The 13133-nt window shown below is 51.7% G+C and overlaps 1 protein-coding gene across 1 annotated transcript; it reads right to left on the reverse strand.

Moving 5' to 3' along the window:
- Positions 1 to 7911: 7911 nt before the first annotated feature.
- On the reverse strand, positions 7912 to 9411 carry KCNA2 (potassium voltage-gated channel subfamily A member 2). The gene has a single exon (XM_046645814.1). The coding sequence runs from the start codon at positions 9409 to 9411 to the stop codon at positions 7912 to 7914; it is 1500 nt and encodes a 499-aa protein (XP_046501770.1).
- Positions 9412 to 13133: the final 3722 nt, after the last annotated feature.

The following is a 13133-nucleotide window of genomic DNA, read 5'->3' on the forward strand; positions in this document are numbered from 1 at the left end:
AAGGCTGGGTTATGGGCTTCTACTATCTGACCACGGCCAGCTTGGCCAGATGGGAGGAGTGTTGGGAGATGGAAGGCACCCCTGTACCACCTCAATTGCCCCAGATACCAGTGAGGAATCCCTCCTGCCCCGATCCAGGTAGAGTGCAGACAGTCATGCAGGAGGTGAGGCTGAAACTATCTCTCACGGGTCTAACACATTGCCAGGTAAGATGGAGAATGAGAGCATGGTTCAGCTCGGACCCAGCTGTTTCTCCAAAGAGGCAACTGAATTATAGCTGCTCTGCTGCCCACATCCGCAACCTAGATCTGCTCAGAACAACAGGATGGGTTTGTTAGTTCCATGGGTTGTCACACATCTCACCGTCCATGGGGCAGAGATGTTCTTTAGTTCTTCATTAAAAATGTTACTTTCAGATCTCATGAATTCAAGGCTAGGGCACCACTGATGACAAAGACAATGCTAAACAGATCAGTCCTTTGCCAGGTCTTGGAGCTTTCCACCCCCCCCCCCCCCCCCCCCAGAGCTACAAAGTTTGGCATAACTTTTCCGGTCCTCAGCGATGAGGTTACAGCCAACCAGGGCAGACAGAACAAAGAAGAAAGCACCTGCCCTTAGATCAGACTTTCCTTTTATCCCTGAGTCAGGCAGCCACCTGGGAGGGAAGGGAAAGATCTGGCGCCTGATCTTTTGTTATAAAAGAACTGCCTTCTAGAGAGGCCCCTCCACAACAGAAAAAGAGCAGAACTGGAGAAGTGGTAAGAATGCAAAGGAAGGCCATTTTAAAAATTCAAATAAATGCAGTTTATTTCCTGGACTGCCAAATTTACTCCACATTAGTGAAGCTAAAAGGATCGGTCACTGTATAATTGTATAATTTTTGAAACAATGGTATACATATATACATATACTATACATCTATATACACAGATATATGTATATATGGAAAACCTCTGTAACTAAGGACCAATTAACCAAAACCTTGATTAATGAGAATTATGTTTTCTTACTATACTTTCAGTAGAAAGAGGCAAGGGCATTATCTGATACACCAGGATGTGCCCAAATGGCCACCTTCCCGGTATGTCTTGCAAGCAGCGTACATTCAGCTTATCTCTTTGGTCTTCCCCATCTACACTTCCGTACAGTGAACACTGAGGTTTAGAATGTTGACCCTGAGCATTGCAAGGTCTTCTGTCATCTTCAAACACTCTACTTACAAAGGCAGGAAAGTTTATACTAACCTACTTAAGAAATAATTTTTTTCAATAACAAAGGTTGGACCAAAACATGTTTTTCCCATTCCCACTCAAATAACTAGAATTGTAAAGCAATCAGGATGCTCTCTTCCCTGAGGATTTCCCCGTCAGTTAACAGGTTTTGCTGTACACATGTGTACAGAGCAAGGTAGACTGGAAAGGAATGAAATGGGACCCTGGGTGCCAGCCTTCCCTGATTGTCCAGTCTGAATATTTAATCTCACAGATTTTTCCAGGAAAGGGGACTCTTCTGAAGCCCCTGGTTATGTGTGCAAATATTTGTGCAACTGCACACCGTAGTGGGTGGTAGGCTCTTTATGTCATTAATGTCATGCCCTAACCACCCAACTGTCTATCCCTGTAGACCTCTACCCACAATAACTTGCTTCCCTCCATAGCTCTCATGCAGTCCCTTTGGTTAAGCAAGTCAGCTTATTTTGAAGGACAGCTGGAGGGCAAGTCCCCAAATCTGCCCAGGCTACTGATCCCAGGTGCAAACCTCCAGGCCACATTCCCCCAGCATCCATCTCCCTGGGGAGAGGAGGAAGGGAAACAAATGGATCAAGTAATGGCTTTTAGTGCATGGAAATGATCTTCTGTAATGGCTCAGGATGCTTTATTCTTATCTATTGGTAAGCGCTTTCCTGCAGGCTTCCATTACACCCTGCCAGAGTGACCGAAAAGTCAACGAGATGGGCTGGCATGAGGTCACTCAAACTCAAGATTTCAGTGCCTAGAGGTTGCAAGAGAATGCTGTGAGAGGAGACAAGAAGAGGGAGGTGGGAGGGAGAGAGGGACAGAGATGCAGAAAGAGACAGAGAGATGCACGGGGTTGGGGGGAGGGGGAAGAATGACAAAGAAAGCTTTCTCATGGACCTTCTTGTGCATCCATGGCACCTCTGCATGTGTTTACATTCCAAAAGAGGGTCAGAGCCTCAGAGGACAGGAGTCATGAGAACACTGAGAAGAAAGGGGAACTACAGAGAGGGTGAACTAATGCCCAGAAGCCAAGGGCATTATCTGATAATCCAAGTACTATCACTTTTCAGTCCTGAGAACAAGAATTTGAAGTAGCTATTGCTAAAGAAAACAGTCACTATTTATTTTATTGCACTTTTCCTCTTTGAAAATATTCAGACAAACTATGAGAAATGGAGCTGAGCTTTGGTGGGAAAGGAAGCAGATAGAAGGGAAAAGTGAACCAGATTAATTTGAGGAAGAGACCCATCTCAGTTTGCAGGGGATCCCTCACCTCCACTCCACTTACCGATTTGATGGGGGAAAAGGGCTGATCTCCACAAGGCCCAAGTCTGAGGCTACGGATTATGGTCACAATAGCCATTGAGACACCTCCCTGCTAGCTGGCTCAGGTGGCTAAGGATGTTAATGAGGGTAAGGTCATGAGTTCAAACCTGGCAACGGACACTTTGCCAAAGCTGAGGGAACCTCCACTGTGTAGCCAAGGAGTACCCTAGACATTACAGTCTACATGGACCTGTCGTCTCAGACCAGCAGCCATCACCCAGATGGATGCTGTTAGGACAATGACCCAGGGGAGCCAGAGCTGGAGCAGGGCTCACCATCCCCACTCCTGGGTAAACAATTCAAAGCACTGTGCTCCTCCTGCCTGCCGTAGGGGTTATGATGCCACCTTCAAGTGCAATTTGCAAACTGTCCTACAGTTTCCTTTGGGGGAAGTCAGCCTCCACCTCTCTTCTCCACTACTGTGAGCAGTGCTGAACTCCCAGCCTGAGAACCTTCAGAGGGCACTCTCCTTTCTCAACATGGGTTGGCACTTTATGGCTGACCACAAGGAAGTAATTTGGCCAAAGACCTCACTACAATGGAGTGAGAGATCCAGAGAGAGCAGCTAGGACAAGCTAGTCCTGCAGCCCTCCCAACGTGGGGCAGCCACACGAGCACCCAGGCTGGGGGCCTTAGCCAACAATGCTTACTTTCATGGGAGCCCTTTCCACAGTAGGCCAATGGAGTCTGGAGGCACACTCCCTTAGGGCCCTTTTTAAAAGGCTGACCTCCTGGTGACATGCCTACCCCATCCTCAGGAGCCCAGCTGAGAGGGACAGAAGGAAGCAGAGAGGAAGGAAGAGAGTATGTCCAACATCACATAAGTTTCAGGAAGCACAGAGCCTTAATTATGCCCTTAATTAAATTTTGGCTCCTGAAAAGTTTACTCTGAAATTTGACCAACGTAGTTACCCTCTCATCGTGACAACCTCCCTACCTTTCCTGGACCTCTTTCTCTTCAGCTGCCTGAAAACTCCAAGTTTCTTGAAAGTTTGAGCCCATGGAGGCACCTGCTGAAGCTGAAGGGAAAACTGGTATCTTGACTTGGAAACACTCAAAAGGCCCAGCATGCTGTACTAAATGCACAAGTTTGGACCCACGCGTCCATTCTCTGCTGTTGTTGCTTCCTTGGTGGAGATCGAAAGCTGTGACCATCATTGGGAGGGAAGGGTGCGACACATCTGGGACAGCAGCAGGAGTAGAGGCCATGATGCCTGACCTTATGCCTGACTTCAACTCCCAACTTCCACTTGAGGTGAAGCTTTTGCCAAAACACACCCAGCTCTCAGCTAGTCTTACAAGCGGGAAGAACCAGCTCCATGGATAATCTCAAACAGTGGGCAATCTTACCAAGCATTTAAATCTGGCCTTAGAATATAGGATAAAAACCAGGCCCTCTAAAAAACTGTAGTTTGCTTGCGTAGCATTAGGTTTAGGTCCTTAATCACGTTTCACTTGAGCTGAATTGGTGTGCATTTCCTCAAGGCGCAGTTGGATGGGAGGCAGGGCATCCAGGTGGTACCCCATCAGAGTATGCCAAGATTGAACACCCATAGAGGGGACTCAAGAGTTGACCGCACTGGGCTAATGCCCAAGAGCAAGTGAGATGCCACAAGCAAGTAAAGGTGGCTCATCTTAAGAGACAAATCTATATACGGTCTTGACTTTCTGACCTACCCCTGACAAAGCCCCTGGGGATGGAGGGGCAATAAGTTCTGTGGACTGAGAGAATGTTTGGGGCATCTTCACTCTGGTTCTGGGCCCAGGACCCTGCAGTTTCTTGAGCCACCATTGCTGTTAAGAGAATGGGGCTGAATCCAGAGATCCCAGGGGTTGGGAGCAGGGAGCCTGGGCTATCAGGTTGTCTGTGCAGACTTGCTTTGAAGGAAAGGGCAGGGCAAGGAGGTGTATATTACCAGGCCTCCAGCCATCCCAGGTCTTTGCACACTCTGCACCCGGGTTTCTGGTGGGAAGAAGGTAAATAGGTAGAAACCCCATAAGATTCCTAGTCTTAATCAGAGACCTGCTCAGCAATGGTGGCCCATCTTTCTGCTTTAAACTTTGAGGGTTACTTCTCTGAAATCTGGGGATGAGTGAGAGAGAAAAGAGTTGGAGGAAGAGACTTCTTGAAGGATAATGAGGGGTATAGACGCAGGCTAGGGAAAGGTGATTAAGTCTGATCTTTTGTTTGTGCCTATTAATTTATAGCTTTGGGGCAGAGCAATGGATCTGTGTACATGTATGCATTTCATGTGTATTAAGTGTGTATATTCTTGGGTGTGTGTTCTGTATTTTGTGTGCCTCATAAGAGTGAACGCACTGTGTATATAAACTGAGTTTGTGTGTATTTTGTGTGAAGAAACAATAGGAAAGTATCCTTTGTGTATTTTTGTATGCATACCCATTGTGTTCATGTAGTTTTCATGCATTTTGCATCTGATTGCAGGTTGTATCTTTGTACACGGTGAAAGTAGGCCTTTTCGGTAGGTTCTGTGTTGGTAAGTACGTTTGATGTCTGTGCTAAGTGTGCATATTTTGGATTTAGGTATAACCAGATGTCTTCGGTGTGTGCCCTATTTATTAATTTGCTATCTGTGTATTTTGCATATGTGCTGCATGTTCTGTATTTGCATACGGCAACAGTGTAATCTGTCTATTTTGTGATGGGCGTGCAGGCATGTGTGCCTGTGTGTGTGAAGATTTTATAGTCCCCGGTCAAGGACACTGGGATAAAATATCTACCCCCTGACCCAGGCCTTAGGTATGGGTGGTTTTACCATCTCTTTTCCCAAGGTCTGTGTCCCTCCCACCCCATGTCTTGGAAATTCAGCACCATCTGCCATGAAGAAGAGGAGGAGAAGCACAGAGGCTTTGTGCTGGGCATGGGGAGCCCTGCAGATACCTGGGGATGTGGGTGACCAAGAACTAATGAGCACCCTGGGCCTAGCACCCTGAGCTGGTGCCCCACCCCCCAAGGTAACTGCAGGTGCTAAATAGCCAACAGTGAGGCTAGGCCTGGAGCCACAACTGGGCAGCCTGACCACACAACTCACTGTGTTTGGGAAATTTAAGCCATTATGTTGAAAGGCAAAGAAGCCCAGTCTGTGAGGCAAAAGCTTCCCCCCATTTAAGCCATTCCCAGGCCAGCCTGAAGCCCACCTTTAGGCTACGCAGGGCTCATTCACTCTCAACCTGTTCTGGGGGTGGGAACGATTCTAGACCCATCCTTTGGTTTGTTAAGCAGCTCTCGTGGCCAGTTTAACGGGGAGAGAGTTTGAGCCTGGCAATCAAAATGATGCCTGTGGCTCACCTAGGGACTCCATCCCTTGGTCCTGGACTTTAGAAGTTTCCACATAGAGGAGGCTCCCTTTAAGTCCAGACCTGTGGAATTGGGTCCCCAGAAGCCTTCCTCCTTGGTATCCTTGGTTTCAAAGCAGGCAATCCATTCTGGCTCTTTAGGGAAAGGTTCATGAAAGTGACTGGTGCAGAGCCATATGACAATAAAAACCAAAGTTGGGGGGAAAGATGCGAATGGAGATGATTAACACGATGGACTGGAGAGAGGAGGCCTGGGGTGGGTCTGACCCAGGACAGCTGGAGCTGTGAGGGCCAGAGGGCCCTTGTGCACTCAGTAAGACAAGCTTCAGCTGTGGGAAACTGAAGCTGCAGCACATGGAGGGCAGAGAGACAATTCTAACGTCTAAGAATCCATGAAGACCGGAGTGTCTGAGGCAATGGTAGCAAACCCAGGCCCAGTGGGGTTACCAATGAGATAAATTAACCCATCAGGCCTCTTAGACAACCAACCCACCAAGGAGTGGATTTGCTCCTGACCTGAACTCCAGAGAATGAATATATATATATGTGTGTGTGTGTGCATATATACATATACGCACACATGTGTGTGTATATGTATATATACATATACTCTAGTGCACATAGTCAAACACATGCATAAATTGCCCTGTGTCAAAAATATTGCATAAGCTTATACAAGGTTCAAATGCAATTTTTTCTATAGCTAACTAGGTAGAGGAACTCGTGAAAGAGATACTCGATATATATTATGTACACTGGATCCACAGATCCACCTGTCCTCAGGGCCAGAGGCCCTGGTCAGCTGTACAGTCATGCCCATGACTAGGTTAATTCCTAAGGTGCAGTCATGTGAGGTGTTCAGACGCTGCCTTCCCTGCTCACTCTCCTGGCTTTGCAGAGGTCTGTGCCCCCATTTGGAAGAACAGGAAAGGGCTGGGCTAGGGGGCCAGAAGTTTTGGTTCCCCATTCCAAATAGTCTATTTTTTCTCCTGATTGAGGGCTTTTGTCTTCCGATGGGGGAAAAGAAACCCTAGTTCAATGCCTTTCCTAGGCTATTAATACTCTAAATATGAATACTGTGTAGGCTACTAAGAAAAGAGGTTATTTCCTGTGTTTTAAATATTGAGATTCATGCAACAAACACCCATGCATCTCTATCACATCACGGGAAAATTTCACTGCAGTGTCAGTGTAGCTGGGCCACAGCATAGGAAAGTAGATGTCTGCAAACTCCAGTGTAACAAAGAAATAAGATGTGTTTTGGTGACCTTGAAGTCTGCAAAAATGGTGAGATCTGAAGCTGAGAGGTCCCTTGTTTTGTGAGCTTCGTCCCGTAGGCCTAAGGGAGCGAATGTGAAACTTGACAATTCACATTTGGTCATACTAACTGTCCCTCCCCGGGCTTCCCTCACATCGACACTGCAGAGAAAAAACCAAATGCAGCATTTTCCGTTATGAAACAGAAGCCTTCGGAGCATCTACTTGGCAACTGCAATTCACAAACCCTAGCCTGTGACACAGAAAGTGATTCCAACACACAGGACTGTGTGTTCTTTTCAATGCAAAAAATGGGAATGACCTTTTGAATAATTACCAGAGCTTTAAAGCTAAGCCACCATGGTTTTCCTCTGTTAAGGGGGAGGTGGACTCAAATGGGGTCGGGGGTGGGAGGGTAGGGGGTGCATCTCCCAGATGCTGTGTGCATTTACTGAGGAAGGGAAGGTGGCACGGATGTGGTGGGTTATGTATTTGATATGAGGTGGTCTCAATGCATCTTTCTGAAATCCTGGCTCCATAGGTGACTCCCATCTTTGGAAACCCCTAAGCCAGTGACAAAGATTTGCATGAAAGCCATGGATAGATATTCTGTGTTCTAAATCAAAAATCAAAAGATCAAAAGTCACTTGCACAACTATTGCTTTCCATGCAGAACCAGATACACACTGTAGAACACACTGACTACAATGCAGGCTATTATGCAATATCTGCATTAGTTCCATTGAGCTGGGGGTATGTTATTAGGTTTCAATCAGACATCAGTTAACATTTTGGTAATATTCACATAGTTTGTATTAGCCAAGGTGCAGTTGGCTGTTTTCAAGTTTTCCTCTCTAAAGTCCTCGTTACTGTTGTTTACCCCCTCCTGGATCTCCATGTAATCAGACTTACTAATGGTAGAGGCACTTCTACTTTTCTTTAGGTCGGGGGAGGATGGGATCTTTGGACAGCTCGTCACTTGCAAGTACTGGGCCTGTTCCTCTCCCTCTGTCTCCCGGTGGTAGAAGTAGTTGAAATTGGACACTATGACGGGGACCGGTAAGGCGATAGTTAAGACACCTGCAATTGCACATAGGGAGCCAACGATCTTTCCCCCAATGGTAGTCGGAACCATGTCTCCATAGCCTACAGTTGTCATGGAGACGACTGCCCACCAGAAGGCATCTGGGATGCTGGGGAACTGGGAATCTCGCTCATCGGCCTCTGCGAAATAGACAGCACTAGAGAAAAGGATGACCCCGATGAAGAGGAAGAAGATCAGGAGGCCCAATTCTCTCATGCTGGCTTTGAGGGTCTGACCTAGAATCTGGAGACCTTTGGAGTGTCTGGACAACTTGAAAATCCTAAAGACTCTTACCAAGCGGATGACACGGAGGATGGCCAGCGACATGGCCTGCTGGCCCTGCTGGGCATCCTCTGGCTTCTCAGCCAGCTCTGTCCCCAGGGTGATGAAGTAGGGGATGATGGCCACAATGTCAATGATGTTCATGATGTTGGTGAAGAAGCCGGCTTTGCTGGGACAGGCAAAGAACCTCACCAAGAATTCAAAGGAGAACCAGATGATGCAGAGTGTCTCTACAATGAAGAAGGGGTCAGTGAAAGATGTCGACTGCTGGTACCCAATGGTGCTGTTGGAATAAGTGTGGAAGGTCACTCCACCACCGTGCATGTCTTCATTCTCATCCCGGAATATAGGCAACGTCTCCAGGCAGAAGCTGACGATTGAGATCAAGATCACCATGACAGAGACAATAGCTATAATCCTGGCAGGCCCTGAGCTCTCTGGGTATTCAAAGAGAAGCCACACCTGTCTCTGAAACTCATTTTCGGGCAGAGGCCGCTCTTCCTCTTTGATGTAGCCTTCATCTTCCCGAAACATCTCCATCGCTTCTTCTCCCAGCTCATAAAACCGAATTTCTTCAGAGAATATATCTAAGGGCACGTTCACAGGTCGCCTCAGCCGGCCCCCAGACTGGTAGTAGTACAAAATGGCATCGAAGCTAGGGCGGTTCCGATCGAAAAAGTACTCATTCCGGAGGGGGTCAAAGTACCTCATCCGCTTCTTTGGGTCCCCTAAGAGGGTCTCTGGAAACTGGGCTAAAGTCTTTAGCTGGGTCTCAAACCGCAGCCCTGAGATGTTGATCACCACCCTCTCACAGCACTCGTGGTCTGCCTCTGGGTCATAGGTGTCCTGCGGGTGCCCAGGGAGGGCGGCAGCCTCATCCGCTGGGTCTCCAGTGGCCACTGTCATAATTGGGACTGAGAGAAGCGCCTCACGCTAGGCCTTCCAGCTGCCAGGCGGCAGGGAGCTCAGGGTGCTGCTTAGGGCCCCAGAAAGCACAGAAGCATTGGCCTGCGCTCCTGCAGGAGAGCCCCGAGGGCTCTCTGAGAGCCAGAGAGACAGCCTCGCTTGGCTGAAAGACAGAGGCAGTTAAGGACATGAGACCACTTGGCATTGGCAGCCTGACCTGGATTGCCATTTCTTGTCTCCCATCTCTCAGCTGAGTTCAGAAACATCACCACCACCACCAACAAAAAACAAAATTTACTTTCACCTCATAACCTGGCTGGGGATCAGAGGGGAGCAGGTGACAGTTTCTCAAGAAAGCTCTGGAATTGCCCTGCACTGGGGGAAGGTGTCTGGTACAGGCCCCCCCTCTGTACCACACAGGCCTCATGGAGCATAACCCCATACTAGAGGCTGGAAGAGAGCCCTCCCCCGGGCACTGAACTAATGTCTTGCAGATACCCGCACCCTGGGAGGCATTCATAGTGGCGCATATTGGGCCTGGGTCTCCCTCACTGCACCCACCCCATGACTCTACACATGGCTGTTATTAAATAATAGATTTATTTACCTGGCAAAGCAGGAATCTGAAGCTCTCTTCCTTGCAGAGCTGATCAGATGCTGCGGGAATCCTAGATACACAAACAGGCTGCCTGACTCCCCATCACGTCTTCTCACTTGAGCTAGAAATAATGGTGAGTCATTCTGGGCAGGAGGGCAGGCTCCGGGTCCCGGAGGCGAGCTCCAGGGCTGGGCTGGGCTGGAGGGGCAGCGGCGTGCCTGGCCAGGGGCACACAGGACTCGAGGACGGATGAGCTTGGGTCTGGAGACTTTGGAAGGAAGAAGGCAAGATGCAAAGCTCAGCAAAAGCCAGAGTCCTCCTGGCTGTCCTCAGGAGGAGCGACGTTGCCTGGAAAAAACAGCAGCAGCAAGGTGGAACCAGGGCTTTCGGGCAGCTGGTGCCAAGAGTTAAGAGGGCTCTGGAACTTCCCTTCCAGGCCCATCTTCCATTCTAGTGTCACACCTAAGAACCACCCCTCAGCCTCCCAGCCTCCTCTGGGCAGGTTTCCATCAGCTGAAAGCATTTTCTCCCAGGAAACAAGCCTTCAGGCTTGGCTGGGCCTGTCTCCTCCAGAGCCAGATACCCAACCGTCAGTCCTCAGCAGCCATCAGGAGGGACTCTGGGCAAAGTCCTCCCACCCCCAGGTCAGGGTGCAGGTCTCCCAAGGGGAGGGCTTCCTGCACTGCAGCCTGGCTACAAGCTCTGACCCGGCAGGGTCCTGAAGGAGGAAGGCAACCTCCCCATCTCCCCAGCACACATTCCTCCAGAGCTCATGTAGGGAGACTGCTCACACAGAAAGGTCGACTCTACAAAAGCTGGCTGGCTTGGCCCCAGGACTTACTCTCCCTCGGGGATCCCTAGGCTGCAGGCTTCTCTCTGAGTGGGGTGGCATTTGAACTGGGCAGTCGCTCGACCCCCGATTTCTCCCCAAGAGAAAATTCCTCACATCTCCTCTGCAGGGAGCGCAGAACGAACGCTCAGCCAGCCTGGCTACAAGGCGGCTTGGCAGCAGCGAGAGGGGGAGCCTGGAGAAAGCCGGCTTCCGGGCTGGCCCCCTGCCGGCCCAATCCCGCCAGCCCCAGGGCGGGGAGGGGTCTGGGCCCTCTCCCCATCTTCCCGGGCTCCGGCTGGGATTCCGGCGGGCGCGCTCCGTGCTCGGCTCGGCGCCGGCGGACCAGACCCATCAGCTGGCCGCAGCCGCGAGCGCCACCTTAACCCGCTCCTGCCCGGTCCAGTGGGGTTTCGCTGCGGGCCAGAGCGCAGCCCAGGTCTTTTGCCCCCAGGGTCCAGCCGAGGGACCACCGAAGCTCCATCTCCACCCGGAAACACTGGAGCCTGAACTCTTGGGGTGGGGAGTAGGCTGCTGCCCCAGATCTCAGCTTTCTCCTAAGCGCCGGGGCTCCCTGGCAGCCCACGGCCCCAGGGAAGCGGAAAAGCCCCTCTCTGCCGCAAAGCCGTGTTTATTCCCAGTCGGAGACGGGAAGGCAGCCCGGCCGTCCCAAGTGATTCGGGTCCTACCAACCGGTGCGATTTACCAGACATGGTTATGCTGTCAGCTGCACTTCCCATCACCAGCCAGCTCCTCTCTGCGCCCTCCGCCCCGCGCCACGCACAGCACAGAGGGTCCCTGAGCCCATTCCGTGCCCTCGTCTTCGACAGAGCGCCAGCCCCCCCTCGCCCTCCCAGGTCCAGCCAGGCAGCCGTGGTCCGCACAGGCTCGCCCGCTCCGGACTCAGCTCGAGCCCGCCGCGCTGCAGGCTGCGCCGCCGGGTGCCCCGCAGCCCCTGTGGGCGCCGGAGCAGGGAAAGCAGCACGCGCAGCTGAACGCCCCGACACCGATTTACCCTTCCTGATGGGCACCCGCAGCCTCCATGTTTCTGGGCGACCGCAAGCGGTGGCGGGGTGCGGGCGGCCAGCCGGGAGCCCGCTCTGCAGTCCCGCGGGCGGCGCGTACCGAGCGCCCGGCCGCCGCCCGCAGCCGCACCGCGCCACGCAGCGCCGCACCTGGCCCGGCAGCGAACTCGAATTAAAGGGGCCGGCGGGGACCAGAGCCGGCGAGGCTCGCCGCGCCGCCACCACCGAGCTGGCCTCTTAGTTGGGCCCCTGGGCCTCGGCCCCCTACCCACGAGGAAAACACCCCGTTCTTTGGCAGAGCCCAGCTTACGTTTAACCAGAACTTCGTGGAGAGCTCAGCTGGGTGCTGCCGGGGCTGGGGAACGAGGGGCAGAAGTTGAGGATCAGTCATGACAGGCTCCTGCCAACATAAGGTACTAGGCAAGGAGGAAACAATCAATAGCAGGTATCCTAGGCCCGAGGAGAGATCCAGCCCCAAGGGAGATGTGTTGCCATTACTATGATGCTGCCAGACAGAATCTGCAGACCCCCTCCTGGCCCTCTCGCGCAGCCTCGCTCCCTCCTCCAGCTCTCTCTCCTCATCTCCCTCTTACCCAGCCAAAGCTTTGGCTTCGCAGGGGAATGCAGCAGGTGTGGGCCGCCGTGTGGCAGAAACTCGCTGCTGTATTCACCCCCACCAGGAGGAGCCACAGGAACAAGCAGAACTGCCGGACCGGCCCTCTCTCTCGCCTCCCTGCCCCCATGGCCCAGGCTGGAAAGGCTAGGGGACGTGCAGCTGCCCTAGCAAGGCCCAGCTACCTGCAAAACGGGCCCCCTCACAGCCCTTACAAAGCCAGCTGGCCCAGGGGCTCTGAAACTGGGAGTGCAGCTCATGGCACCCTGGGGTGGGCAGAGCAGGATGACCTTTGCTTCTGGAAGAATGTGTGTGGGACGCCCAGCCGGCCCTCTGCTCAGATGGTGGATCTGAGAGGGTCCAGGGTGCTCTTGGACGGTTCCAAACAGTGGTTCCTTGAGGCTAGACTGCAGCAGACAGGAGCCCTGGATGCAGAGGGTCTCCAGTCCTGGGGAGACTCCTGCTGGGCCCTTCTTGTCAGACAACACTCCTCTCCAGGCCTGTGGCTTGTGATGGAAGCTCTCAGAGCCCACAAGGTCCAGCTCTGCGGGATTCTGGCATTTCATCAGGGTAGTCTACCAGGTAGGGTTTAAGACTAGGGGCCCACCCAGAGCTTCAGGGGGTGGTCTGGGAGGGCGGTGACCTCAGTGAGCTCTG

The sequence above is a fragment of the Equus quagga genome, chromosome 18, assembly GCF_021613505.1.
Source record: "Equus quagga isolate Etosha38 chromosome 18, UCLA_HA_Equagga_1.0, whole genome shotgun sequence".
Lineage (NCBI taxonomy): Eukaryota > Metazoa > Chordata > Mammalia > Perissodactyla > Equidae > Equus > Equus quagga.

Excerpts from the sequence above, each read along its gene's own strand:
- KCNA2 (XM_046645814.1), bottom strand. The coding sequence starts at position 9,411 with ATGACAGTGGCCACTGGAGACCCAGCGGATGAGGCTGCCGCCCTCCCT.